The sequence below is a fragment of the Bombyx mandarina genome, chromosome 08 (genome assembly GCF_030267445.1).
Source record: "Bombyx mandarina strain Sakado chromosome 08, ASM3026744v2".
NCBI lineage: Eukaryota > Metazoa > Arthropoda > Insecta > Lepidoptera > Bombycidae > Bombyx > Bombyx mandarina.
This window is the reverse complement of record NC_143215.1, coordinates 182,667-208,286: the sequence shown is the minus strand read 5'-3', so window position 1 is coordinate 208,286 and position 25,620 is coordinate 182,667. Positions and strand designations below refer to the sequence as shown.

General features: G+C 39.8%; 1 protein-coding gene across 1 annotated transcript in view; it reads left to right on the top strand.

The window, feature by feature from the left end:
- LOC149502393 (uncharacterized) overlaps positions 1–25,620 on the top strand; it is an 85,709-nt gene that overhangs the window by 46,248 nt on the left and 13,841 nt on the right. The window contains exons 23-32 of the mRNA XM_089729362.1: positions 2,963–3,052; positions 5,652–5,768; positions 6,602–6,706; positions 12,002–12,138; positions 15,326–15,441; positions 15,717–15,808; positions 23,374–23,460; positions 24,141–24,253; positions 24,946–25,076; positions 25,477–25,617. Coding sequence (XP_089585488.1) covers positions 2,963–3,052; positions 5,652–5,768; positions 6,602–6,706; positions 12,002–12,138; positions 15,326–15,441; positions 15,717–15,808; positions 23,374–23,460; positions 24,141–24,253; positions 24,946–25,076; positions 25,477–25,617 — 1,129 coding nt within the window. The remainder of the gene's footprint in view (positions 1–2,962; positions 3,053–5,651; positions 5,769–6,601; positions 6,707–12,001; positions 12,139–15,325; positions 15,442–15,716; positions 15,809–23,373; positions 23,461–24,140; positions 24,254–24,945; positions 25,077–25,476; positions 25,618–25,620) is intronic.

Here is a 25,620-nt window from a genome sequence, read left to right as displayed (position 1 = left end):
ATGTAAAGTTTGTTTGGTAATGTTGGGAGCCACAGTTTGTATAAAGTAGACAGTCAAGTGGGACCGTAAGCACTCATACGGTTATTCATTTTATTCAGAGAAATAATTTTCATATTTTTATAAGGTCCACATAAATATTGTTTGACATAAATACATACTGTAGAGCATATAGGCATCACAACCGGGATATGTGAGTATGCTGTGAAGGTCTCTCAATTACATTCAAATAATGGCTCTCCTATTATTCAAACAAGGCAGAATAGGCAGTGCAGCGCTATGAACAAGTGAAAACTGATAATTAGCAGTAAAAAGTATAATAATATCAAATGAAATGTTTCTAAATGATATTACAATGAACAAACTGTTTTCCGACATATAAATAAAGAGACTCCGCAAGTAACAAGTTTATTGTTATACATACCTATATATTATTTCCGCGGCACTGCTGCGTCTGCATGTAATATCATTATGTTCTCGGTTCCCGTACTCGCGTGCTCTGAGAATATGTGGAGAGATACAGTATGGTAACTTTGTGGATGTGATTGAAATGTCACTGGAGGTTGAATACTATCCTTTACCTAATAGATAAGACGTTTAGTTGTAATAATATAGTTATTATGTAATTCGACCCTCGAAAGGCTTATGGCTTTCTAAATAATTATATAGAAAAAAAGATTGTGTGGTTTTATGAAACCACGGTAAAAGTGAAACTTTTTTTCATATTATAGACATTTAACTATGACAAACAACATTTACATTAAACACTGACAAAAAAAAAACGTAATAGTCTATACACTACACGATCAGCGGCTGCGAACTATAGGCGCCGCCATATTGGCCTTGGCTGCTCTAACGAGCGCCTTTCACTTTATCCCTACTGCGCAGCCGACCGTCACGCGACATGCAACACACAGACGAAAAAGTTTGAGACGATGTAATAAAAGTAAAAGTTTCACTTTAATAATAAAGTATCACTTTAATAAAATCGTGCTCACCAACTACTTTTAAAATGGTACTTACATTTTTAACGGTTAACGACGCAATTATTAAAGAGTCCACGGTCCGTACCACGGTGCTATATAGTCAAATAGAAGATTTGGTGATTGGGAGCTCATATATCGGAGCAGTTGTTTAGTACACGCGTTAGAATAAGAATATATTATCAGTCGAGGCGCAGTCACTCGGAACGTAATCTAAAGATGTCATACCGTCTCGATCCACGTGTTGATCGGAAGTGCGCTCAGTTGGAGTTCACTGGAACAGCGCTGTGAGCCGGTCGGTCTCGTGATATACTGCACTCATGCTTTATTACATTTTTCATCAGATTTATGTAGTTTTCTTAATGTACAATGTTATTCTCACAATTCATTGTGTAATTAATTATACCGTTGGTATACCAATAACCATGTCTATTTTACAACTACTTCTTTACTGTACGTACTGTAATAAATTGTTTTGCCAAATCTGTTCCAAGATGAAGTGGTTCCCAAAAGATAATGGCAAAGCATAGCACACCATACCTTCAGACTGTACATTAATTACACAACGCCAAAAACCTTTTTTGAAGCCATGTCTGATAAAGAATATAGCCACTACCTGTGAAACATTGTGAAGGAGATTTCATTTCAAGAAGTTCAAAACAATATGTTTATTAAATAAGAAGAATAAATTTAAAGCTAAGCCTTAAATCTCTAAACCAAAAGTCTTAAGGCTCAAAATGACGTGAGTTTTATGTGATTAGAATTTATGACTGTCCTTTACGACATTTACATCATTTTATGTGTAGCTATATAAAAAATTTGCAACCGATTATTGTTTCGTGTTTATGTTACGATGGCGGACCCCGTATCTCCGGAGTAACGTCGGTAGGTCCATAGGTCACGTTAGAGCTGCACTAACGCGTCAAATGTGTTTTGTTTCACGGCACTCTTCATCACACTATCACTTGTCGTCCGATGCTCTCCTAAAATTTCCCAGTTACGCTTGTGCACTCTTGTGTGATAGCATTAGTGCTATAAGAATATGATTCCTGCACGAGTAAGTTTCAGACGTTGGATCGTACATTTGAGTGTTTTCTCAGCGCTATAAACCGGCTTTTTCCAAGTGTACACAGACATAATAACCTCTTAATGCATCTCACATTCCTCTGCACCATAGTTGTAGGCCGATTTTGTGTATTAACCCATGAAAGTTAACATTTAGTGAATTAACTCCAAGCAATTGGCGCAGATTGAATTAAAATCCAGAACAGAAATTAATATATTAAAGTGATGTGAATGTGTCCTTACTGGTAGTAGGACCTTTTGTGAGTCCGCACAGGTAGGTACTACCGCCCTGCCTATTTCTGCCGTGAAGCAGTAATGCGTTTCGGTTTGAAGGGCGGGGCAGCTGTTGTAACTATACTTGGGCTATGAGCTCGTCCACCCATTTAAGCAAAAAAAAAAACATAAAATTACAAGGGTAGTAATAATCTCCAATGCGCTGTACGTGCCGGATCCGGACCGTGAACCGAACGGAAGCTTTACGCAACGAACGCTACATTAATCTGACTTATAGCGACTGTTATGAAACTTTGTGAAGATACAATTTCATTTTACAGAGATTAAAATATTAATTTCCAGCGACGAAAAACGTGGGATGTAACAACCTACACGCCACGTCTGTTCGTTTGTTCCTCTCGTGGCTCCGTCCATCGAGAAGCTTTTATATAACTAAGATTATTTAAACTAAAAGCCAGTCAAATCACGATCAAAGCTAACGATATTCGCCATTACCATCTAGGAGAACTTTTTTTTGCCCTTGCAGGCAGACGAGCACACGGCCCACCTGATGGTGAGTGGTTACCGTCGCCCATGGACTTCAGCAATGCCAGGGGCAGAGCCAAGCCGCTGCCTACCAACTTCAACTCTAACAAGTATTACTTGCGCTTTGTAGAGGTCATAAATTGGAATTTTTTTCTTAGGAAGTGTTTGTCGTTGTCATTATGAACTGAAGTACATTCCCCCGACGAAGCCTCTAAGACCACCAAGCGAAGAGAAATCAGTGGAAATAGGTGAGTAAACTAGATTTTACCAGTTTGTGTTCGCAGACGGCTAAGAATTTAAGAACATTAATTGACAACGATCCTCAGCCCGGCTGTTATGTACATGTATTATGTACCTCTGACGTTTCCTTTTGCTGCTGATAAGTTCAAGAGCTCAGTGTAACATTCAGCTCGCCGTTTATCATGTCACTCGAGGACACTTAACAATGTTTTATCTCCATTCAATTAATCTGGTATGTGTGCCAAGATCGACCCACATTACTTCATGATACTGGCATCTTGCTGGCCTAATTTAAGACGAAGTTATTTGTACCAGCTATTTCTTGGTTATTAATTTTCTTTTATTGTTAATTTTTAAACTTTATTATAATTTGTAGTTCCCCAGTTTGTATTCTGTAATAAGCTCGTAATGAATCTCAAAAGCCTCGACCCAGTTCTTTCTGGAACGTTCTAAGGAAAAATGTATTTATTTTCTTTTCATTAGTCCCTTAAAGAAAAATGAAACTTAAGCGTTTACGATAAGGTCGATTTGACACTTTTTATATTAAAGAGGTCATTAATTGAAAGTCTATTGACGCATTGTAAATAATATAACATCACAACCGTTGAAAAACGATTGGATAAATCAAACGAACGTGCCATTCAGCATCGGAATAAATAGATGTGGTATTTTACATTCTGAATTTTTTTACAATAACTGTTACAGATATTAAACGGCCGTCTGGTGTAGTGGTAAGTGACATGGTCACTACACAAGGGGGTCGCGGGTTCGAATCCCGCCAAGGGAAGATATTTGTATGATAAATATAAATGTCTTTCCAGGGTTATGGGTGTATGTTAAATATATGTATGTGTATAATAAAAATATTATATTTATTTCCGTTATCTGGTACTTGTAACACAAGTTCTTTACGAACTTAGCACGGGACCAGTTAACGTAGCGTGATTGTTAGTAAATATTTATATTTATTTATTTATATTTATATTATATTGTAAATTTTATGTATTTTTTATACTAGGTCGTATTGGGAAACATTCACAGTCAGACGAATTTCAATGTAGCCATTGCACGTAAATTGCCATCGTTCTGACGTTATATCAAATGCGAAACACAAAGGCGAAAAGCAAAGATGACAAGTGCCTTTAAAAAAATCCGTCTTGGGTTTAAAAATTAACCGAAGTCACAATTTTATGTTATCTAAAATTGCAAGATTATTTAAAACATATACACTATATAATATTATGTTTGGACGCATGTGCGCTATTTAATTACATAAAGAATAAAATTTACTACGTTTAATTGATGTATCCTTATGATGCCGGGCGTTCCACAATCAGTATTTCAAGCCGCAACGTGGCCGCGGTATCAACAACGTAGATCACGTTAAATATGTAAAAAAAACTAAGTCGTAATTAGTAATTTTTTTTAAACTTTTACCCATACTTCAAAGTATGCACTAACTAGCTATGCTGCTAATTCTAGATTTCTGTTAAATCTCAAAATTTAATAACATCACTTATGATATTGCTTGACAACTGGTCTCTCTACCTTGGAAAGAGTGACAGTCAACAGTAAAGTGAACTGCGCGTCTGATTGCAGTCTTCACCTCGGTAGTCACCTACTTCTCCCGGGTTTTGTGTCAGGCGGGAATCAGACGTTAGACCGAGAGGGCAGGGAAGACCATTATTGGGCAGGGCCCTAAAATTCCTAGGGCGCGCGGTCTGCTCCCAACACCTTGCAGATCGTCAAGTCCCACATACCCCGCGCGCCCACTTAGGCGCGTAGGAGGTTCGGACCCAGGACCGAAAAAAAAAGGCAAGGCAATTAAAAGGTGGCTGCTACCGTCTTGGCCGAGGCGCGGGGAGCTCGTAGGAGCTTAGCCACCCTCATGTCATGGTGTTATTCCACATTAGTGAATGTTATTCCACAGAGTCTGTATGAATCGATACCTTAACCTACAAATTTTTTTCTTCGGTAGGTGAACGAACACGAGGCGCAATTCCGCCTCCACCAAAGTAATAATATATCTTATTATGTACATCAAAATTTTACAGTCAGCTGTCATATCTTAGCTCCCATCCACGATCCACGTCACGATTTATATTTCTTTGAAAACGAATATATAAGAAAATGGTATCGTGAAATTTTCGTTAGTAAATATAACGTAAACATTTCTAAGTATATTGAAAGCATATTGGATATGCGAGTTGCATGTTAATCCGTATCCCTTGTGAGGGCGCGGAGGCCTGGAGTGATGAGATACTATAAATAATGTTATGACGTACGTTGTGAACAATAACACATAGTATTTATTATATTATACTTTATAGCTGAACTTTTATAGTGTTGTGAAATTAAGCATTGAGTATTCGATTGACTTTCTCGACCAGGAGTTACCACGATCCTCTGAATTGAGGAAATGAATGTTTAAGCCGTTTTTAATCTAAGTGTAACAAAGCTAAACGTAGAGGCTATGACGATATTCCAGTTTGATTGTTTTGTTAAACTGTTTATTAGTAGAGCTGGTTGTGTCGAGATAAAAAAATTTAATGTACCATAACGATATTCAACAATTAGTGGTACATTAAGTTTGTTTGTTTGTTTCAGTATGTGAACCCCCCCTCTTGACCAGAGTCTGCAAGTGCTTCGAGACCACCAAACCAGTGTTGCCGGAGTGCTCTGAAGCTTTGTGTCTACAGTACAAGAATCTCCCTATTAAAAAAGGTCTATAAATACCATACAATAACAACTATCGATATTAATTAATCGCCAACAAATGTACTCCACCCCTTCTGATAAAATTCTGCTATTTTTCATCTAGGCTACAAACAAAATAAAACACGACATATGTATATAGGTACATATAAATAACAATCTGTTAGTTTCAAAACAGGTGGCTGGCTATGGCAATGTGATTCTTGTTTTTTATCCACGTACTAAATATTACACATTTACAGCCTTGGTATATAGTTGTGAATACCATCCACTCGATGATGAACGGTCACCGTCGCTCATGGAAGTTAAGGTCATGTTGCTACCTACGTCTGATATTCTCTGTAAACCTTATTGAGAAAAGACATGTCATAGTACTTAGGGAACAACGTGGAGGGAAGTTCATCCCAAATCGAGGTATCTTGTCTGGTACATATTAAAAAGGATTTCCGGAGACGCCTGTAGGTTCTAGGTAGTACAGATGGACTCTGAATCGGTAGCAGCTAGTATGACGGTAAAAATGAGATGACGGAATCAACTCAAACAATTTCTCAGAGCGGACCATACGGTCCAAAACAGAGAGAACCAATGTCTTTCCGCAGACCCATAGGCTCCAAACGATCCGCGAGAACGAAATTATCAACAACCCGACCGGCCCTCTTTTGTATCGAGTGTTGATGTTTCTGTTATTAACAAGACACTAGTCCAGAGATGGGAGCAGTGCTCCACCTGATACCGAACCTACCCTTCGTAAAGCATAATTCGCCGTCCTGGTGTGAAGAACCGATTAGTTTCACGAAAAGTTTCGGGAATAAATCATTACTTGATAGCTTTATTGATTGCAGTGCGTACTAAAACCCTCGTATTCTCCAATAAATCTACTCAAAGACTTCAATGCAAAAGCATCGTGAGAAGATGGCCTTTAAAACGCAGGAGATCAATTAGCTCAGGTTTGTATCTTAATTGCAGTATTATGATTTACAGTGAACCCTTTGCGGCCTGACATCGCACTGGTACTGAGATTTTCATACGGCATCTGACTCGGTACCGCTGTTTTTCTTTTGTGTCACACTGTGAGCAGTGATATTGTATTTTTGGCAAAGACAGGTGGAAGAATTGTGGACGCACTTCGTGTACAGCAAATTAATATATTCGAAAGACTACGTGGCATGAACTATGTCGCCCAACTGGCGTCATGGAGGCGCTTATTTTGGAATAACGGCCATCTTAACCTTCAAACTAGAACTCACACGAACACATATACATACCCGCTGTTACAATCATCCTAACCCAATGCCTTTGGCCTTAGACTTATTAATATAAAATTTATATATAAAATTTGAATATCGAAATCTTGAAATATCCAAAAATTTTGATGACTTTTATAATAATAATTGCTGCATTAAACAACTAAACAAAGCAAATTGTTCGTTAAAAACTTTCCAAATGGAGAGCCAGTGAGTGGCAACCGCAATTAAAATTACCGACAACAATTAAAGAAAGGAAAACTCGTTCTTAAAATGAAAGTTCCAAATTTGAGAGAGGTATAATTTTTTTCAAAGGGAAAAAATGAGAAAGTATTTTAGCGTCCAAACATTGCAATAGGGAAAAAGCTTTGAAAGCTCGGAGCCGTTCATTAAGCTGTGTAGGAAGCGAGGGGCAATTATGCTAATACATTGTCAATTTATGAGCTTGACGGGCGCCTTGACCAACGAATTCTGCTGACAGAAGGTCCATTTGAAGTCAAGAGATGTTTGCAGAGAATGCACTTTCTTCATAATAATATCATTTAACGCTTAATTTTCCTGTTTTATTTAGAGAACAAAGAGCAAACCAAATACACGCGTAGAATACAAGTATTCAATTATTTACGCATGTGTGAAATTGAACAACTCATCTGATCAAAACATATTATGGTAATATTCCCAATAGATAAAAGTGATTGAGGTTTTTTTTATCCTTATAAAACTGAATTATAAAACGACTGAAACGGATTTAATTCACAGCATTGCACTACTGAAGCGTACTTTATGCGAACAGCAACTAAAAATATTATTATTTTAGAATTATCTACTATAATAGTGAAAGACGAATACAAGTATAACGTCTATTACAAAGAAATGAAATTTACACTCTATATGATTATACTTTAGTTCTACAGGTCTAAAAATAGAAATCAATTTCTCAGCACTGTTTAGTTCACTCGAAGCGATATTTTCCTCTCTGTTACCGCCATTTTGTCAACATCCCACACAACCCCGAACTCCTTTTCCAGTACCTAGCGCAAGCGCGGCAAAATACTAATTAAGTATAGTATACAAAAAAAAAATATATTATAATTATAATCAATAAAAACCATCTCTGTGCATGACTTGAAAACTAACAATTATTATACTTTCTACTCAATCAGATAGACAACGCAACATATTAAGTAGAACAAAAATATTATATAAACAAAAAAACACATGTGGCACTCGGGGACTGCCGCGTGCCGCGGTAAAGCTAATGCATAGCATTTTTTATCAACTTATGCAATTATAATTAGACAATAATAAGTTTATATTAAAACAATAATAAAATAAGATCACGCTATATTTATAAACATTAACAAAAGCAAAACATTAACTGTAACTTATTCACAAACACTACACAAGCGCAACGTGTAAATGTGTTGAACGCGAGCTACATGGTAGGCCGAGTGGGGGTGTTAGGTTTTATTTTCGTTACGGAATTTCTTGATTCGGTCGCCACGCTCAAAACCCGCGGTAAAAGCTATGCAATAGCTTAAAAACTATCTAAATATTATATTAAATTAATTTTAGAAGTTTCACAATTTAGCGTTTTATTGAATAAGTTGCGTAATGCAATATAGCATCGTAATTTTGAGGCAAAGCAAATGTTGTGTATTAACTAAAGCGCGCTTAAGATGTTTTCAGAGCAATCTTGCTAATTAAACGAGTTTGGAACAAAAACATTGGGATCGTTGGACTACCCAGCAAAAAATCTCAGTGTGTAGAAATTATAATACATAACTCACTGTGATGGCTGCCGACTTCCGGACGGAGGGAGTCCCGAGCACCCGGGGCGGACTGACCTCCTTTAACTATATTATCTTATCTTTTGGAATTCAAATGTACGCCCTCCATTTCACAGTGAAACGATTGCACTCGTTACGTTTTGATAAATGATTGTCCAGATGAGTTACGCGCCCCGACTTTAGATAGAACGGTCGATGGTTGCTTTTATGTTGATCGTTGTTCATCCGTGACCGAGTGACTGAACAAACAAATTATAATTGATGAGTTTACTTTAACAGCGGAGAATAATGATGATGGACTTTGGAAGGGACTATTCACGGAGCTAGAAGGAATCGCTCTGTTCTTGAGCACAAGGACGGTAGCTTATAGCTTAGGGCATTAGATTAGGAACCGTTCCTCACCGCGAGTGCAGTAACTAATGTGCTATAATAAATAGCAGCGCGCAATGTACTCGTCACGTACAGCAACCATGTCGTCATATCTCACGGCCACTGACGATAGACAGGGGGCCTAGTCAACACCGAGCTGAACGCGCTTATAGCATTCCAAGAGATGATACAAGCGGCGGGTTTGTTTATTATTAGTTATGCGATTACAGAACGTCATACCGCAGAACTCATTCAAATTAAGCCTCCAAGTTTGATTAACTCATTCGACGAATAACTAATGATTTATTTTGTAATTGCTGTACACATGTAAACAGGTTCACTGTCCATTTGGTATTAAGCTGTAACAGTAGAACATAGATATGGGTTGTGCGTTACCGATGTCTAGAGCACATATAACTTGTATGGTAAAGCAGCCGTGTGTTCCTGTTTGAAGGGTAACACGCGAGGACCAGTGTTAAACCTTCGATCTCATGTCCCAAGGTTGCTCTCATTCACGTTTTCTTTTATTTATTGCGTAGATTAATAAACGAGTATATGACCCACTTGTTGTGGTACTGGAGCCCATAGAAATCACAACATGAATATCACCCACCTTGAGTCATGTGGTCTAACTCTCAATTAAACTACACCTACCCGCGTCTACAGTCTGCCTAACCACCACTGAAAGTTCCTCGTGTTGTAGTTCGTGTCACATATCGACCCCATTACATTGAAAGCTACAAGCTGCACGTACACGTCTACCCTGAGAAGAATATATTCACGCATTTGTATTTTTGTTAATATCACAGCGTCGTCAGTGTCTCGGAACCGGCGCGGCGGCGCTCTGTGAGCTCGAACGTCGAACGTATGAATTTATTTATTGCTGAATCAATCCGTTTCGTGGAAAAATACCCTTTGTCTCTGTGTCTTTTCTCTAGAATTTTCGGTGCGTAAAATCGTTTAGAGTAAATTGATCATACTCATGTTTGGTGGTGTGATGCGAGAGTTTGCAGGCTTTTAATAAGTATTTGCGTAACTTGAAGCTTATAATCTAATACGACTTTTGTAGTAGCCAGTACTGCTGAGCGCGATCCTGTCTAATATTACACGTAATGCAATATAATTCGAAGGGTAGGAATGTCCTTATTTCTGGCCAATAGTGACCTTTATGTGATCTTTCTGCTCTAAATGGGCGGCGGCATTCACATCGACATCGTACAGTTTACGGAGCTTGGAAACTGCTCAATCGGGTCGACCGTGAGTTCTCGCCTGTACATAATATATGCATCTTAGTGATTAAAAGCGAGAGAAACGTAGAAACAAAAAAAAAGGAATAAAAAAAGATTCGAACGACATAAAAATTATGAGATAATTGACAAAAAACGACTCTTAGAACTAAGTAATGAATTTTCAGATCTTTGGTCGTATGTATCAACTAGCTGTACCCATCCGCTTCGCTGGGCATTTAAAATTAACATTTTTATTTCTCATCCTCACAAAGATTCTCATCATTAACGCCCCCACAATTGGTGTAGGGAGTCCAATACTCATATAAATATTCCTCCTCCTCCTCTTTATCATTTCCTCATTACTGAGGGTCGTGACCACCTTGGTCCAGTTATAAACATTAGCCTATCCATTTAGGATATGTACCTAGAGCAGTTTTGTGGTGGGCATTGAATGAGAAAGGTATACCTGGTAAGTATGTGAGGTTAATCTGTGCCATGTACAGTCGAGCCAGGACGTATGTACGAACGGCCGCGGGGAATTCCGACGAGTTCAATGTGGCAGTGGGCTTACACCAAGGGTCTGCACTAAGTCCCTATCTCTTCTTGCTTGTGATGGATGCCTTGACATCGGAGATACAGGAAGAGCCCCCTTGGTGTATGCTGTTTGCCGATGACATAGTGCACGTCGAAGAAAACGGGCTCGAGGTCCAAAACATACTGGAGAAATGGCGATGCAAGTTGGAGGGTGTTGGCCTAAAAATCAGCAGATCGAAAACCGAACATCTGTTCTGTGATTTTGGCGGTCTCTCCAATTTTACACCCATTTCCTTCGACGGAACACCTTTGCCAGTATGTCAAGACTTCCGATACCTAGGGTCTGTTATCCAAAGCGACGGTGAACTGGATCGTACTGTGAGGCACAGAATTGACGTAGGATGGATGAAATGGCGGCAGGTCACGGGCACCATATGTGATTCACACATTCCTCTTCCCCTAAAAGGGAAGATATTTAAGACCTTAATAAGGCCTGCCGTCTTGTCTTGATGAAAGCGATTGCATGCAGCAGAGATGCGAATGTTGCGATGGATGTGTGGAGTAACGAGAATGGATAGAATACGGAATGAATATGTTAGAGGAAGTCTGAAAGTGGCACCTGTGACAGAGAAGCTGAGGAGTGCGCGTTTAGGATGGTATGGACATGTGATGAGACGAAATGAAAATGAGGTTGGTAAGAGAGTGTTAACTATGAATGTGGAAGGATATAGAGGAAGAGGTAGACCTAAGAAGAAATGGATAGATTGTGTGAAAGACGATATGGGTAAGAAGGGAGTGAACGAAGAAATGGTATATGATAGAAGAGTATGGAAGGAGAAAACATGTTGCGCCGACCCCAGGTGACTGGGAGAAGGGCAGGATAATGATGATGATGTTGATTTAGTATATGTATTTTCTACATGGATACCAAGTTTCAAGTGAATCGGATGCATGGTTCAGTAGTTATAACGGAACGTCCGTAAAAACCACTGTAGATTTATATATTAGTATAGATTAGTCTGTAGGTACATATGTCCCACATAAAATATGTTTTGAAGTAGTGTAGTCGTTTACAGATGTCTGGTCGAGCGGTGTCCGAGAGTGCGGTGTGGGGGTGCTCTGCTCACAGACGACCGCGGGGGACGCGGTGTGCGTCGACGTCAGTGTGTACGCCGACTGCTGGGGCTTGTATCGGGATCAGATACTAATACAGGTATTTTTAATTGCAAGGTAGCTGTGTCGCGGACAACGTGGATCGACAACATTGTAATTATAATTTCCGTTAAAGGTCATTTAATTGCAATATTTGTCAGGTGGTCATCGCTACTCATGCCGTTTCTACATCTATGATGTCAGCTTTTTAACACCTTAGTCTTGAGAGGCTATATCAGCGATACTCTAGCGTGTAAGTGAGCTCTCGGGGCTCAAACTAGAGGTATTGCTAACACTGGCCCTAGCAAGAGCAGTGCTTTGCAGAATCTACCTCTGGACCGGAAACGCGACCCGCTGAGAAGATCCGGCGAGAAACTCAGTGGGCTGTGTTTATGGGTTAATTTACTCGCCGAGCACTTCGTAGTAAGCGACGGGTTCAGCGAGGACGGTTACCGGGGGATGTCAGCAGCTAGAGACAGAGAACAATAATATCTTCATCTCAGTCTGTCGACATATCATCATTCATCCTCATCGCATAGATAGTCGAATACAGTTTAACTGATAAACTTTACATCTTCCCCTTAACCTACAAACAAATTCAAAGTCGCGCTCGTTAGTCGCTGAGACTTCCTTTGATATTATAACCGATAACTTGACGTGACAAAATTGGCACAATATGTAAATCTATGAGTGTACAACTTGGGGCTGTTGATCTCGTAACGAACGTGTTCAGAAAAGTAAAAGTTTTGAGGTGTATTGAGACTTGATTTTTGTTGGATCTAGAACGCCTGGAGTCAAAACCTCAACAAAATTGGATGACTTTAGAACCGCATAATTGACTGACTGAAAATGGATAAGACAAAGATACCAACCAATTCGCAGAAGCGATTGAAACCATTAGTAACTCTAATCCAGCTAACTAAAAAAATCATAACGCCGAGTTGTCTGAATGTTCCCTGAGACGATATTTCAGACATAAACGAGGCTTGAAATGATTCCTCAGCGGACCCGGGGCATTCAATTTTGCGCAAGACCCATATAAATTGACGAGTCATAGATTAACAAGTTGGAACGTCAAATATTTTTTCAAACCATTAAATTTATTTAATATTAAGTTCATATTATGTATTAAATTTGTATTTTTAATTTAATTTAATTTCACCCAATATTTATACAAATTAACGTTAAGCTCTCTCGTAATAAATACTAAGGGCGCACACCGTCGCCCCAAATCTACATAGTTTGAAGAAGAACAGGTAGAGCTCAGTAAACACCGTAGAGAAGCTTATTCCAACGCCGACTGGTACCGGCACTGGTAATTAACGCAGCGGTACACGTCATTTTGGATCCCACCGATCCACTAACGGTGCTTTTAGATACCCCAAGTACCGATCATCGTTCTCGTCGAACCCGTCACTTGCGACGAAGGGCTCGGCGAGGAAATTAACCCACAGACACAGCCTGCTGAGCTTCTCACGTTTCCGATCCAGTGGTAGACACTGCAAAGCACTGCCCTTGCTAGGGCTAGTGTTAGCAACGACGTCAGATTTGACCCCGTGAGCTCACCTACTAGTTCAGTGAATCTAGGATAGCCCCTCGAAGTTATATAGGTAGGAATAAAAAAATAAAAAAAAACGTAGCAGTTCTAGGGAGTGTGGATGGCTTGTGCTGCAGCGGCGGGCGGTGCGATTGTAAAAGAAAAATTTTCGGGATCTTCTCCAATAATTGTTCAAGAGCTGTTTTTATGAAACACTAGTTGACCCGGCAGATTTTGTAGTGCCTCAACCGATAAATAAAAGACCTAAACTTTTGTGTAAAATAAACTTAAAACAAACAAAAAGAATCCGTCCGACGGGGGACACATCAAAGGAAAAACAAAATTGTTATTTTTATTTAATTCCGAGCATTTTCATATTTATCTACCTTTTAAACCTTCTCTGGACTTCCACAAATAATTTAAGACCAAAATTAGCCAAATTCGTCCAGTTGCTCTCGAGTTTTAGCGAGACTAACGAACAGCAATTCATTTTTATATTATTAGATTTGTATTCAAATAGCTGAAAATAATTATATCCTTTCAGCGAAAGTGCTTAAATAAACGTAAACACATCCACAATAAAAACATAGTGGGACGTCGCGAAATGGAGCGGATCTGTTCTCTGTCTGCTTATTTCCTCAATTACCCCTCGGTTTTGTTTGACACAGTGTAAATTTTATAGCAGCTCAATCTAATTCTAAATTAGATTAGTCTAACAGATCATGAGCAACTGATTCAAACGAAAACATCGACCATTCTACTGGTTAGATTAATTGAGAACATCCGTGTACATATTTCCCCTGACGTACTTTCACGATTTTGAGAAAACATGCATACCTTTACGTATATACTACACCTATATACTAACGTAAGTCCTAAAATAGTTTGTGCACTTATTGGTCTACTACATCTTCTTCAGTCACTCGCAGAAGTAGCACTCTGTTTTCTAACCTTGTTCTTTTTCTCACTTAAAGTTATTAGTCAGACGGCCCATCAAATTACGACGTAGATTTACGATGTGCCAATATATGTATATAGCAGTATCAGCACAAACCAATATAACGCACTACGAGTATAGTACAAACAGTAATATTAAAAACAGTATAAGTTGCAGACGGTGGTTATACTATGTGAAAACATAGACTCCACAGCATGACATAATACTTAAATAATAATTAATAATAATTAAATTTAAAGTACTGCAACATTGATGCTCTGTGTTTCTTGTTGAATATCTTATAAGAATTCACAATAAAGTAATCTCGTAAAAAAACGCCCAAGTATATTGTGGAGTATTGCCTTACATTACAAACTATATGTGGGATTATTGGTTCCGTCAATTTGCTTACTTCGGTATTATTTTGCTGAAAATATTGATGATTGTATACTCTTCTTTATTAAGGTCTCGAAAAGTCTAAACAGCTATCAATATGTGCCTGATAAACGCACGTCCTCTTGCCACATGAATGACTGAACAGAGCCTTGCTCTGCGTGCTCATCATCTTTAAGAGAATTTCTATGAATTTTGATTACCCACAATTATATAGGACATCTACGAATAATACATATAATATATTGTCCCCTCTAATGTATTTCATTGGAACCTAATTGACTACTCTACTAAAAGCTTAGCAACTGAAGCTGCTGTAGCAATTAATTCAAAGTCGGTATACATATGGTATTTATAAAACTTGGTTTCCTTTTATCTTAGATTGAAAACTTGGATCCATTAATTTTGGACATTTGCATCGAAGTAGTGGGTCCTCCTTTGCAATTCGCCTTGAAGCCAAATTATTCAAATTGTGAGGATTCTCCACCAATCTTGTGGTAAGAGGTGTTTTTTTTACTTAATAATTTATTTAAATATGTACCGTAATTTTTTGAGATTTTTTGAATGATTCTGGTTTTATTGAAGGTAGAACCAAATACATAAGGTTCCACAAAATAATTCATTCAGTTCAGATTCTGGGTGGACTTGTTCATGTCCCGTTTATTTCTGGCACACACTACACAGTACGCAATCACAGGGGCTACTGAATGTGGATCCCTGACGTATACTCAAGTGGGGATTCCAGAATGACGTATGTTGGTTTTTCCCCTAGGATGACACAGGCCGACTCTGAGCGATCTCTCCTCGTGAAGAACACATCTCGATGCGATGTGTCGGTTCAAGCTTTTGTTCTCACTGAACATGGTTAGTACTCACCCGTCCGGTATGTCTGGCTGTAGATGATAAACACGGGTTACATGACTATTCTCTGAAATTGCTCTTGAACTTAGTTACTAATGCCCGTATCTTTAGACGTTTCGTAAAATAGTCCTCCACTCTTAACTCATCCGATGATGCTCGAGAATTCCCTCCAAACTTACTCGAGTTTGGTATTTTTAGTCGACCATTACAATCGTCCTCAACCGTCCTCGAGTGAGGTAATAATGATGAAAATTTGATCAAGTTAGCATCAAACCCATAGAGTTCTGTAGTCTATGGTCATTGTTTAATGTCGAAGTCAGGCTGCCGCTGTCTGTTTGACACTAGATGAACTTGTTTGATGTTTTGGTTGCTGAGTTATTCGTAAATATGTGTGCGTGCGGTAAATCTGAAAGTATATTACTTATTTTCTAACCTATTATTATTTTAGATTTCGGATCCGGCTTTGTATTTTTATTCGCCGCTTTTGTGTGATTTTGGTTGCATCGTGTTGTTGAAGTGCTTTTCCACAACCACCAGTTTATTATTATATAAATAAAACTTATAATCGCATTGACTTTATTTATCAGGTAGTAAGCAAAATATGTCTCTTATGTAGGTAAATAAAATAAAGAGTTACAAATGTCTAACTTCGAACTATTTACTTTATTAATAAATATTATCAAACTTAAATTATCAAAATATGCGGGAATCATGCACAGATCCAGGCCATTGCACAACAATATCATATATTTCCATTTGCGGTCCACATACTATTTGGACATTGATAGAAAACCAGCCTTGAGGAACGTTCGAGGTACGTCGCGACGTACCTTGAATTGACAGTTCGCTTACTTCACTCCGGTTAGGAAATTTTTCCAAGGACGTTTGAGTGGAGTTTATTTTTACGACTAATCATACCAAAACGCGCGTTGGAGGTTGAGTCGAGTGGAGTTAAGCTCGTGTAAACGACTAAAGATACGGGTGTTAGTGTCATTACTTTAAAAAAACCATTGAGAGGTGTAGTAGAAACTTTAGTAAGCGGCATTCACTTAGCATAAGGTTCATAGAACTGTCGCTGCATAGAACAAAATATATTTGACAAATGCTTGAATCACGCTAACGACATTTTAAGATAAGTTTTCATATAAATAAATAAATAAATTTCGAACAGTAACAATTAGAATGTCAGCTTAAAGAGACAGTTCATCCACTCTAAGATCTATCAACCGTCGTAGGGCGTGAATTACTTTGTGTCTCTTTGCGAATGAGACGTTACAATTAGAAGAGGCTGGGTAAGACTTCAAGCGAGTTTGGCTTACCTCTGTCGTAGTTCAAAATATTCCGTACTTGTAAGCTATTCATATGTAAGGATATTTTAAGGATACAGATTTAGCCAATGATAAGTACATTCCAAGACGACCATTCTTTCAAATCAAGTAAAACTTGCGAAACTTATTCTACCGATATAAATAAGACTTCAGTAGCATATCTGAAGATGGCAGTCATATTCAGATAGTGATTTGCTAAATATAAAAAACTAAGCAAAACATGTGCTGCAGAGTCCGCGATACAAATCTCAGCCAGAAGTTTGTTGGAAAAATTAAGTTGAAGTCGTTTTGGTCTTTAGGATTAGAAACCTGGTGCATTCGTGTCGAACTATATGACTGTACTGGTGTTCAAATTCCCCAAGAAAATTCTAATAACATTTTTGCTGACTACAGGAACACCCCTACGGTGCCCGGATTCTGATCTCGGACAGAGATCAGTCATCGGGCGAGAGAGTGTAAGGGGAGTCGTTTAGTGCGTAGGGCCCTAAATACTTTTTGGGCTCGCCGACCGATCGGGTCCTATCTCGAGGGTGGGTCGGTCGTGTGCAACGGAACGACGGCGCGATGCGATTTTCGGTGTCCGGTGTCCGGTGTTCCACAGGCGTCTCTCCTTGACCCTCTCATGTGGAACATGGGCTACGACTGGATCCTATTGAGCAACCTTTACAGTAGGTTTTCAGGTCTACGCGTTATGTATTACGCGGATGACACGTTAGTTGTGATCCGGGATTACTAACGATCTGCCCGTCTTAACTGCGCAGGAATATCATGCATCGTCGTTAAGTTCCGAAGGTTGGGCCTCGACATTGCGCTCGAAAAATCCCAGGCCTTGTGGTTTCACAAGGCCAAGAGACAGCCACCCAGAGCACACCTGGTGATCGGAATCGTCCCCGTCGAGATCGGGTTGACCGGGTTGCGGTACCTGGGATGGCGCGTTCCATGAAACTGTACGGGGCAGCCTTATGGTGACGTGGTATGGGCCCTGACGCTCAATCGTAGTTCTTTTTTTTTTTTTATGATTGGACGAGCTCACAGCCCACCTGGTGTTAAGTGGTTACTAGAGCCCATAGACATCCACAACGTTAATGCGCCACCCACCTTGAGATACAAGTTCTAAGGCCTCAAGTATAGTTACAACGGCTGCCCCACCCTTCAAACCGAAACGCATTACTGCTTCACGGCAGAAATAGGCAGGGTGGTGGTACCCACCGGCGCGGACTCACAAGAGGTCCTACCACCAGTAATTACGCAAATTATAATTTTGCGGGTTTCATTTTTATTACACGATGTTATTCCTTCACCGTGGAAGTCAATCGTGAACATTAGTTGAGTACGTATTTCATTAGAAAAATTGGTACCCGCCTGCGGGATTCGAACACCGGTGCATCGCTTCAACACGAATGCACCGGACGTCTTATCCGTTAGGCCACGACGACTATATGCGTAATCCGTGGATACCAAATCGTATTCTTAGAGAGAGCGTCTGTTCTCACCGGGATGGCTCCCTGGAAGCTGGAGGCGAAGGTGCTAGCCGCTAATAACGCTTCACGATGCAACCTCTGCGAACCCGGGGAGCCGCGTCCTTGTTAGGGAGCGGTGAGAGCGTGGAGGCAAACCCATACTACGGATCGATGAGGTAGTCCACAAAGGACTGGGTGAACCATGACTGAGGAGGATGTCTCTCCTTCGGGTCGACACAGGTGCTCACCAGCCATGAGTTTTTCGGCCAGTATCTGCACTATGTCGCCCTTAACGTACTGACGGTAGAGTGCCACCAAGTGGCTGCGACGGAGACACCGCTGAGTAGACGCTCTCGCACTGCCCCACGTGGCTGGGGCCACTCCGTTCGCCTTTTCGTAGTCTCGCAAAAACTGAAGCCCGCGCTCTACGAGAAGAAACGATCAGTTACGCATTATACTTTTGTACTTCCTCGTCTCTTTTGCTATTGATACTTCAAAAAAAATGACCATTTACAAAATGTTTTTATTCATAGCACTAAAGCTCGTCCTATGCTAACAAGAAAAGAAAAACAAAGAAGAGAGTGAGTGGTACTTGACTGTTTTGTCTTTGCCGAATTATATTTTTGTTTTGAGCATCTAAATTGTATTTTAGATTTAATTCAATGAAGCGTATTTTCCTACTGGATGTATATAATTATAATTACGGACATAGCATCGTATTCGGGGAGGTGTCTTAATTAAAATATCTTTGTTTCCCGTTTCAAAGGAACGTTATAACGGAACAATGAATTTCACAATGCGCGATTTAAATGAATTATGTAGAACAGAACCAATAGGTATGTGAAAAGATGAAACATTATAAATTATGTGTATAAATAGGTATATACCTAGTCAGGTCATAAATTCTGTCACATGTTTAATGTAAAATAATTGAAACAAGTTTATTCATTATGTAACCATTCATATACCAAAATAAACTTAACAAAACATAGATTCTTATGACACTAAATTTTATTCAAAATGACCTCCGTGATTTTGAATACAGGCCTTCAATCTGCGCGGCCAGTCGTCTATCGAAGCACGAACGAGGTCCATGTCAATATCGGCGGCTGCCTTAATCAAGGATGTCTTGAGTGACTCCAAATTGGGATGAGGCTTTGAGCACGCCTTTTCCTCCAAGTGTTGCCATATCCTGTAATCTAACAGATTCAAATCTGGACTGGAGGAGGGCCAGTCTTCGTGCTGGATGAAGTCGATTTCACGCGCCGCCAGCCAGTCTTGTGTGCTCTTCGCTCTATGAGCTGGCGCCGAATCTTGTTGGAATACCCAGTGCCTGTTATTGAACATGGTATGAGAAACAGGTTCCACAAGGTTCGTCAGGACTGTATTTTGATACACAACTGCATTCGTTTTTACACCTTTCTCACAAAAATGTACCTCTGTTAAGCCCCAATAAGAAACTCCCAACCATACCATGAGCGAGGATGGAAAATGACCTCGTTGGACACGCGGAATACGGTTGCTCGCTTCTTCACTACTGTGTGCGTACACCTTATCATTTTGTTTGTTGTAGCTCTCTTCTACGGTAAAAATTTTTTCATCCGAAAAAAGAATTTCCCGATATTTTTTTCCCGCGTACCGCTTCAACAAAGCGCGGCATCTCTTCAGTCTCAGGTCCATTAGACGAGCATTCAAACGATGTCCTGTTTTTCTTCGATATGCCCGAAGCCCTAAGTCTTCATTTAACACCCTTTTCACCGTGGTTCTGCTTAACCCCATCTGAAGGGCCAACAGTTTCTGCTTACGTTTGGGATTTCTTTGAATTCGCGCCTTCACAGCTTTTATCACTGCTGGAGTCCTAACAGACCGAGGGCGACCACTTCTTGACCTGTCATCTACACTAGAGTCTTCATTGTATCGTTTGATGGTACGATAAACGAATCTTTTGGTTATGTTAAAATTTTTCAGTAAGTTAAAAATTTGAATTGGCGCGTAACCGCAACGATGCAACGCAATAACTGCAACACGGTCTTCTTTAAGCGTCCACTCCATATTTAAAAATGAGTAAAATTCTAACAGTATACATTTTTATTTTCATGAACAATTCGAAATTCGAATTCAATAAACTTTTTTGTGGCCAGCATTCTAAAAGAAAAGTTTTTACTGTGTGACAATACTTATGACCTGACTAGGTATATTGTACACGAAGTGTATTGAAGTAGTGAATAGTTGCCGTCGCAGAGGTCTTGGTGCAAGAAAAGTATTTCTGACGGCATAAGATAGCGTCATCTCATTTACCGTACCCCACCCTGAAGAAGTACGAGCGGGTTAGAGTGCCGACACGCGCCAACCGATGTTTCACATAAACAGTACAATTTTATTGGATCTCTTTCGTTGAACAACAGCCTTTCCTTTTTCCTTCCCCAGTTATCGATATTTAAGATGAAATATGAATTGTTATTTTATTGTTTTGTTTTATGATCTTCCCGAAAAGTTTTAATCTAGATTGGGAGAACAGAGCATAGTTCACTTGGTAAAAAGACCCCAAAGATACGAAATTTGAATCCCGAACACTCGTATCGTGGCCGCCTCTTACTGTAAACCCAACCCAGACGATCGGGCAACGCAGCCCCCATCACCGCACACATGTCTACTCTCACCAATGTACTCTCGGTGCTTTTAAGCATTTCAAGCACCAGTCACAGTTCTCATCGAGCTCGTGGAAGGTTTCGACGTGCAACTTCACCCATAGACACAGCCAACTGAATTTTTCGTCGTATCTTCTTAGTGAGTCGCGATTCCCATCCGGTAGTAGATTCTTTTGTTTTTTTTTATTGCTTAGATGGGTGGACGAGCTCACAGGTCCCACCTGGTGTTAAGTGGTTATTGGAGCCCATAGACATCTACAACTTAAATGCGCCACCCACCTTTAGATATAAGTTCTAAGATCTCGATATAGTTACAACGGCTGCCCACCCTTCAGACCGAACGCATTACTGCTTTACGTCAGAAATAGGCAGGACGGTGGTACCTACTTGCGCGGACTCAGAAGAGGTCCTACCACCAGTAAAATTCAGCGAATACTGCCTTTGCTAAGGTGGATGTTAGCAGAGTCTCTCAGGCAGTAACCCGCGAACTCGCCTATCGGTCCGGTGAAGCCTAAATAGCCCCTTGAGACTAGCGGCGATAAAATAGGAAAAAAATATCAAATCTGAACGCATGACGAATTTACGGTAGCAACTGGCAGGATATTATATTAGTAATTACCTATGTAAGCTCATAAAACGTTTTTTTCTGGCTTGGGGCCGAAACTCTTAAGAAGCTCTGAGCCTAGCGCGTGGATGGGTGTGGGTGGGCTTTGACCGTCTGCAGGTGATGCAGTCTGAAGATGTTGGGGGCCCGAGGGTATTTTTACGGCTCCCAGCACAAAGCACACAACCATCAACAGAATTGAGAATTTCATATATTGTTATTTTTTCATTGTAGAAGTTGTTTTGAAACCGTACTTAAAACAATTGGCTGTGGAATAAAAGCTGTAATGAGCTCACTCGAAACGAATACCCTGACGTGTATTTTGTAAACATGATTAGTTAGTTAGTAATTGTATTTTAACAAGTTCAGTTGTTGTGCGGATTCCGTCATTTGACTTTGTAACACTTTGTAACTTTGAGTATTTTTATGTTGTAGCTTATAGGTACTACTAGTTTTTATGTTGTAGCTTATAGGTACTACTAGTTTTTTTTGTAAGCCGGGTATGCCGATTTAGACTTTCGCATTCATTTATCAAACCTGCGCTTTAACGAAATTCTCAGAATATTGAAGCTGGTTTCAAAGCCACAATCTTATGAAACATAATTTTTACATTTACTAAAGAATCTGACATTAATAATACTTTCCTAAGCTTTTCGACACTTCGGTTAGTGGCAATCATGTTACTATGGAGAGTTTGACATTCAATTTCGTTTGATGGTTTGTTATTAGGCAGAATTTATTTTGTAATTTTTGTTTTTTTAAGACCAAACTCTAAAAAGAAGACGGAAATGGTAGGAAAAAAGCAATATAAGGTCATTGAGACTTCGTGGCAGGCTTACCCACGCTACATTTTCCGATGCATGGTCCCGCGGTGCTACTTTAGAACTTTTTGGAAAAACCGACCCAGGCGACGGGGAAACGTAAAGGGGAAACATGTCTTGTCGGATCTACCGAATTCACTGTCGGTGCTTTTAGGGTCTTCAAGCACCGGACAATGCGCCTGCCTTGCCTACAGTTACTTCAACCTCACAATTCCTTGGTTGTCGACTATTATAGCTCTCCAGCGAATCTTCTCATTTCTGGCATTATCTTCTCCATTTCTCTTTAGATGAATTTGAGCATTCTGGTAAAACCCATTTGGTAAGCGACCTTTTCTGACTGTCGTACGTCATCACTGGTGGATCGACGACCTGTTGTAGGCCGTGGCAAGCCGGCTGGACACGGGCGGAGCTAAAACGGTCAATACCACGCTCCTTGAGTGAGCCCTATGTCCCGCACTAAACGTCTGTGCACTGATGATGATGATGAAGATTGAATTGATTATTCGACTTCGTGTCTCAGGGGGGCAGTATTGTCCTAGTGTTGTGTTTTTATATCGTTATCTGAGCTGCAGATTCGCCTGTGCATGTACCCAAAAATTAGCAGATGGTTTCTCGTCAGATTTAGTGACATCAATGTCATATACTGAACCGCCTGCACGTACTCATATGTAAGATGAAATGCATTATGAATGTTTGCTATTTGATAGAACACCACCAGGACTACCTCCCGTTCCGGCTGTATCTCCGCTTCCTCGACAGCTTCCCTCCGACGTGCCCGTGCGCAGTCTTCGAAAGTGAGTTATTCGCGTCAGTAACTGTCGTTTATATTACAAGAAATTAAATTTTAGTTTCGTGATTTTAGCTTAGAATAGCATCACGGTCCGGAGAATGTTGTCTGTGTACCAGCGTACTGGGAACGCCAATGCATTAACTGGTGGGAGGAAAAATAGTTGGCCGGCACGTTACTGTCGTCCTGCCGGAGCATCGTCGTGCGCTCCGCTTTGAAGGGCGGAGGACTCGTTGCGTAAACCAGTTATGCAAAACTAAAACCAAAATTTTGACCCTATGTCTCGCGGTGCGCGTTACATTACATTATGCTACAAAGTATTTGGATTATCATGAAACATGGTAAACAGTACATATGAAGACTACATTTATGTTAATAAGCCCTTATTTTTAGGTTTTTACGAAACTAAGTTTTTCATTACCCGTGCTGACAGAAGGTGGGTTAAATATTCACTTTATCCGTAAATATCATGCCTTAAATATCACATTTCGATAAAGTATAATATGTATTTGGACACCGATTTCACAGAACACTGATTTCTCCGGTTATTAACGCTGCGTAAATAGTAGTAGTTTTGTTATACGAATTCAATCGCTTATGTGAAATTGTGTCACGTGTTGGACAGATTATCTACGCGGTTGAAGTGAACCGTTCGTGGGTCACTTTTAATGTAATTATATTTGAAAGGAGACTCTATCGATGAAAGCTCTACATGCAGTCTATCGTCAACTGGAATGACTACTGAGTTCGAGCTCTTTCTCGGACCTGACCACGGAAAACAGGACAACTACAATTTCAAGGTAAATAATATAATAGTGATACTGAACCCAAGACTTGAAGATGATCGTCTATACGGGAGATGAGACCAATCAGGGAAAATAAACGGACCGAGCGACTTGCTCTTACATTAATTACACGGACGGGTGTACGAGTCCCCACCGGGCGTTGCACGGTCAGCGGAGCCCACGGACATCTAATGACAATATACATAGATCTGATGTCTCAATTATATACTACTTACAAAAATTACTATTTTTTGAGCGAGCTTTGATTTTTATTAATCAATATATAGCTTCATCGCGGAAGTCATTCGCCAACATGAATTAAGTACGTATTTAATCATAAAAATTGGTAGCATCGGAGTGCACAGTACACACAGGTGTTTTATCCTCGACCACTTCAAATATCTGTGTTTGAAACAACTAAAGTATTCAGTGTCAATCACCGCATAGCTTGGCCTAGATCCTCTAGTAGATTACGAGGCTAGTCAGGATACTTACAACTGCTATCGATGACCTCCCGGAAGCAACAGGGAGCGTCCTCGCGACAAGGAGCATTAAGACCAACCTGTCTCTCTGAGGTTTCATTTTTGATCGTTTACCCCTCGTTCTTGTTACAGAAGTAATACCTTCATTAGTTGTATTCAATGTAATTGTTTCATCCAATTTAACTTCGGAGAAGTGTGGAGGTAGTAGTGATTTATTTTTTGTAGATTACTCCTGATACTTTGAGTATATCTGCGCGAGCTGAGGCTAAATGGCAAGTGAAATTAGAAACTGTACACCAAGAGCCCGCACCCGCTGCGAGGGTAATGTTCCGCTGCATACCTCTTAGTAGATCTGGGTGAGACGCTCATAATATGTTAATCACTCACATTACTATTGCAGTGAACAAAGATGTTATCGTAACATTCGTTAGAAATATGTAAATTAATTATTAGAGACGCAATAGAAAAATCGAAGTGCCTTGCAAGTTAAAGCTATACTATGAATTCAAAAGTCGCAAGGAAACTTGATGCCAGCCGTTTCAATTTTTTAGAAAGTTGTCATCTCTATTGTAATACTGCCATTTGTTAGATTTAGTTGAACCCAAAATCAAATGAATTTTTTTCTCAGGTCTTTCTATGTTAGTTCGTCTCCACCTTAAGATATGTACACTAAATACTCGTTAATTAGATAGTTAATTCAGTCGACGGAAAGATCAACAGCTTTTCATAATTTATAAAACTCTCTGTACTTTTAAGTGAATGCTGGTATCGTCCTGATCTACCACCGCAAATAGTAAGACTGAAAGAGGCTCCTCGTGAAGGAATTTTAGAAGTTTCGTGCAGCAAGGTAGTGGTGAGCGTGTGCGCGTTGAACCTGCCTGAAGATAATGTGCTGAGGTG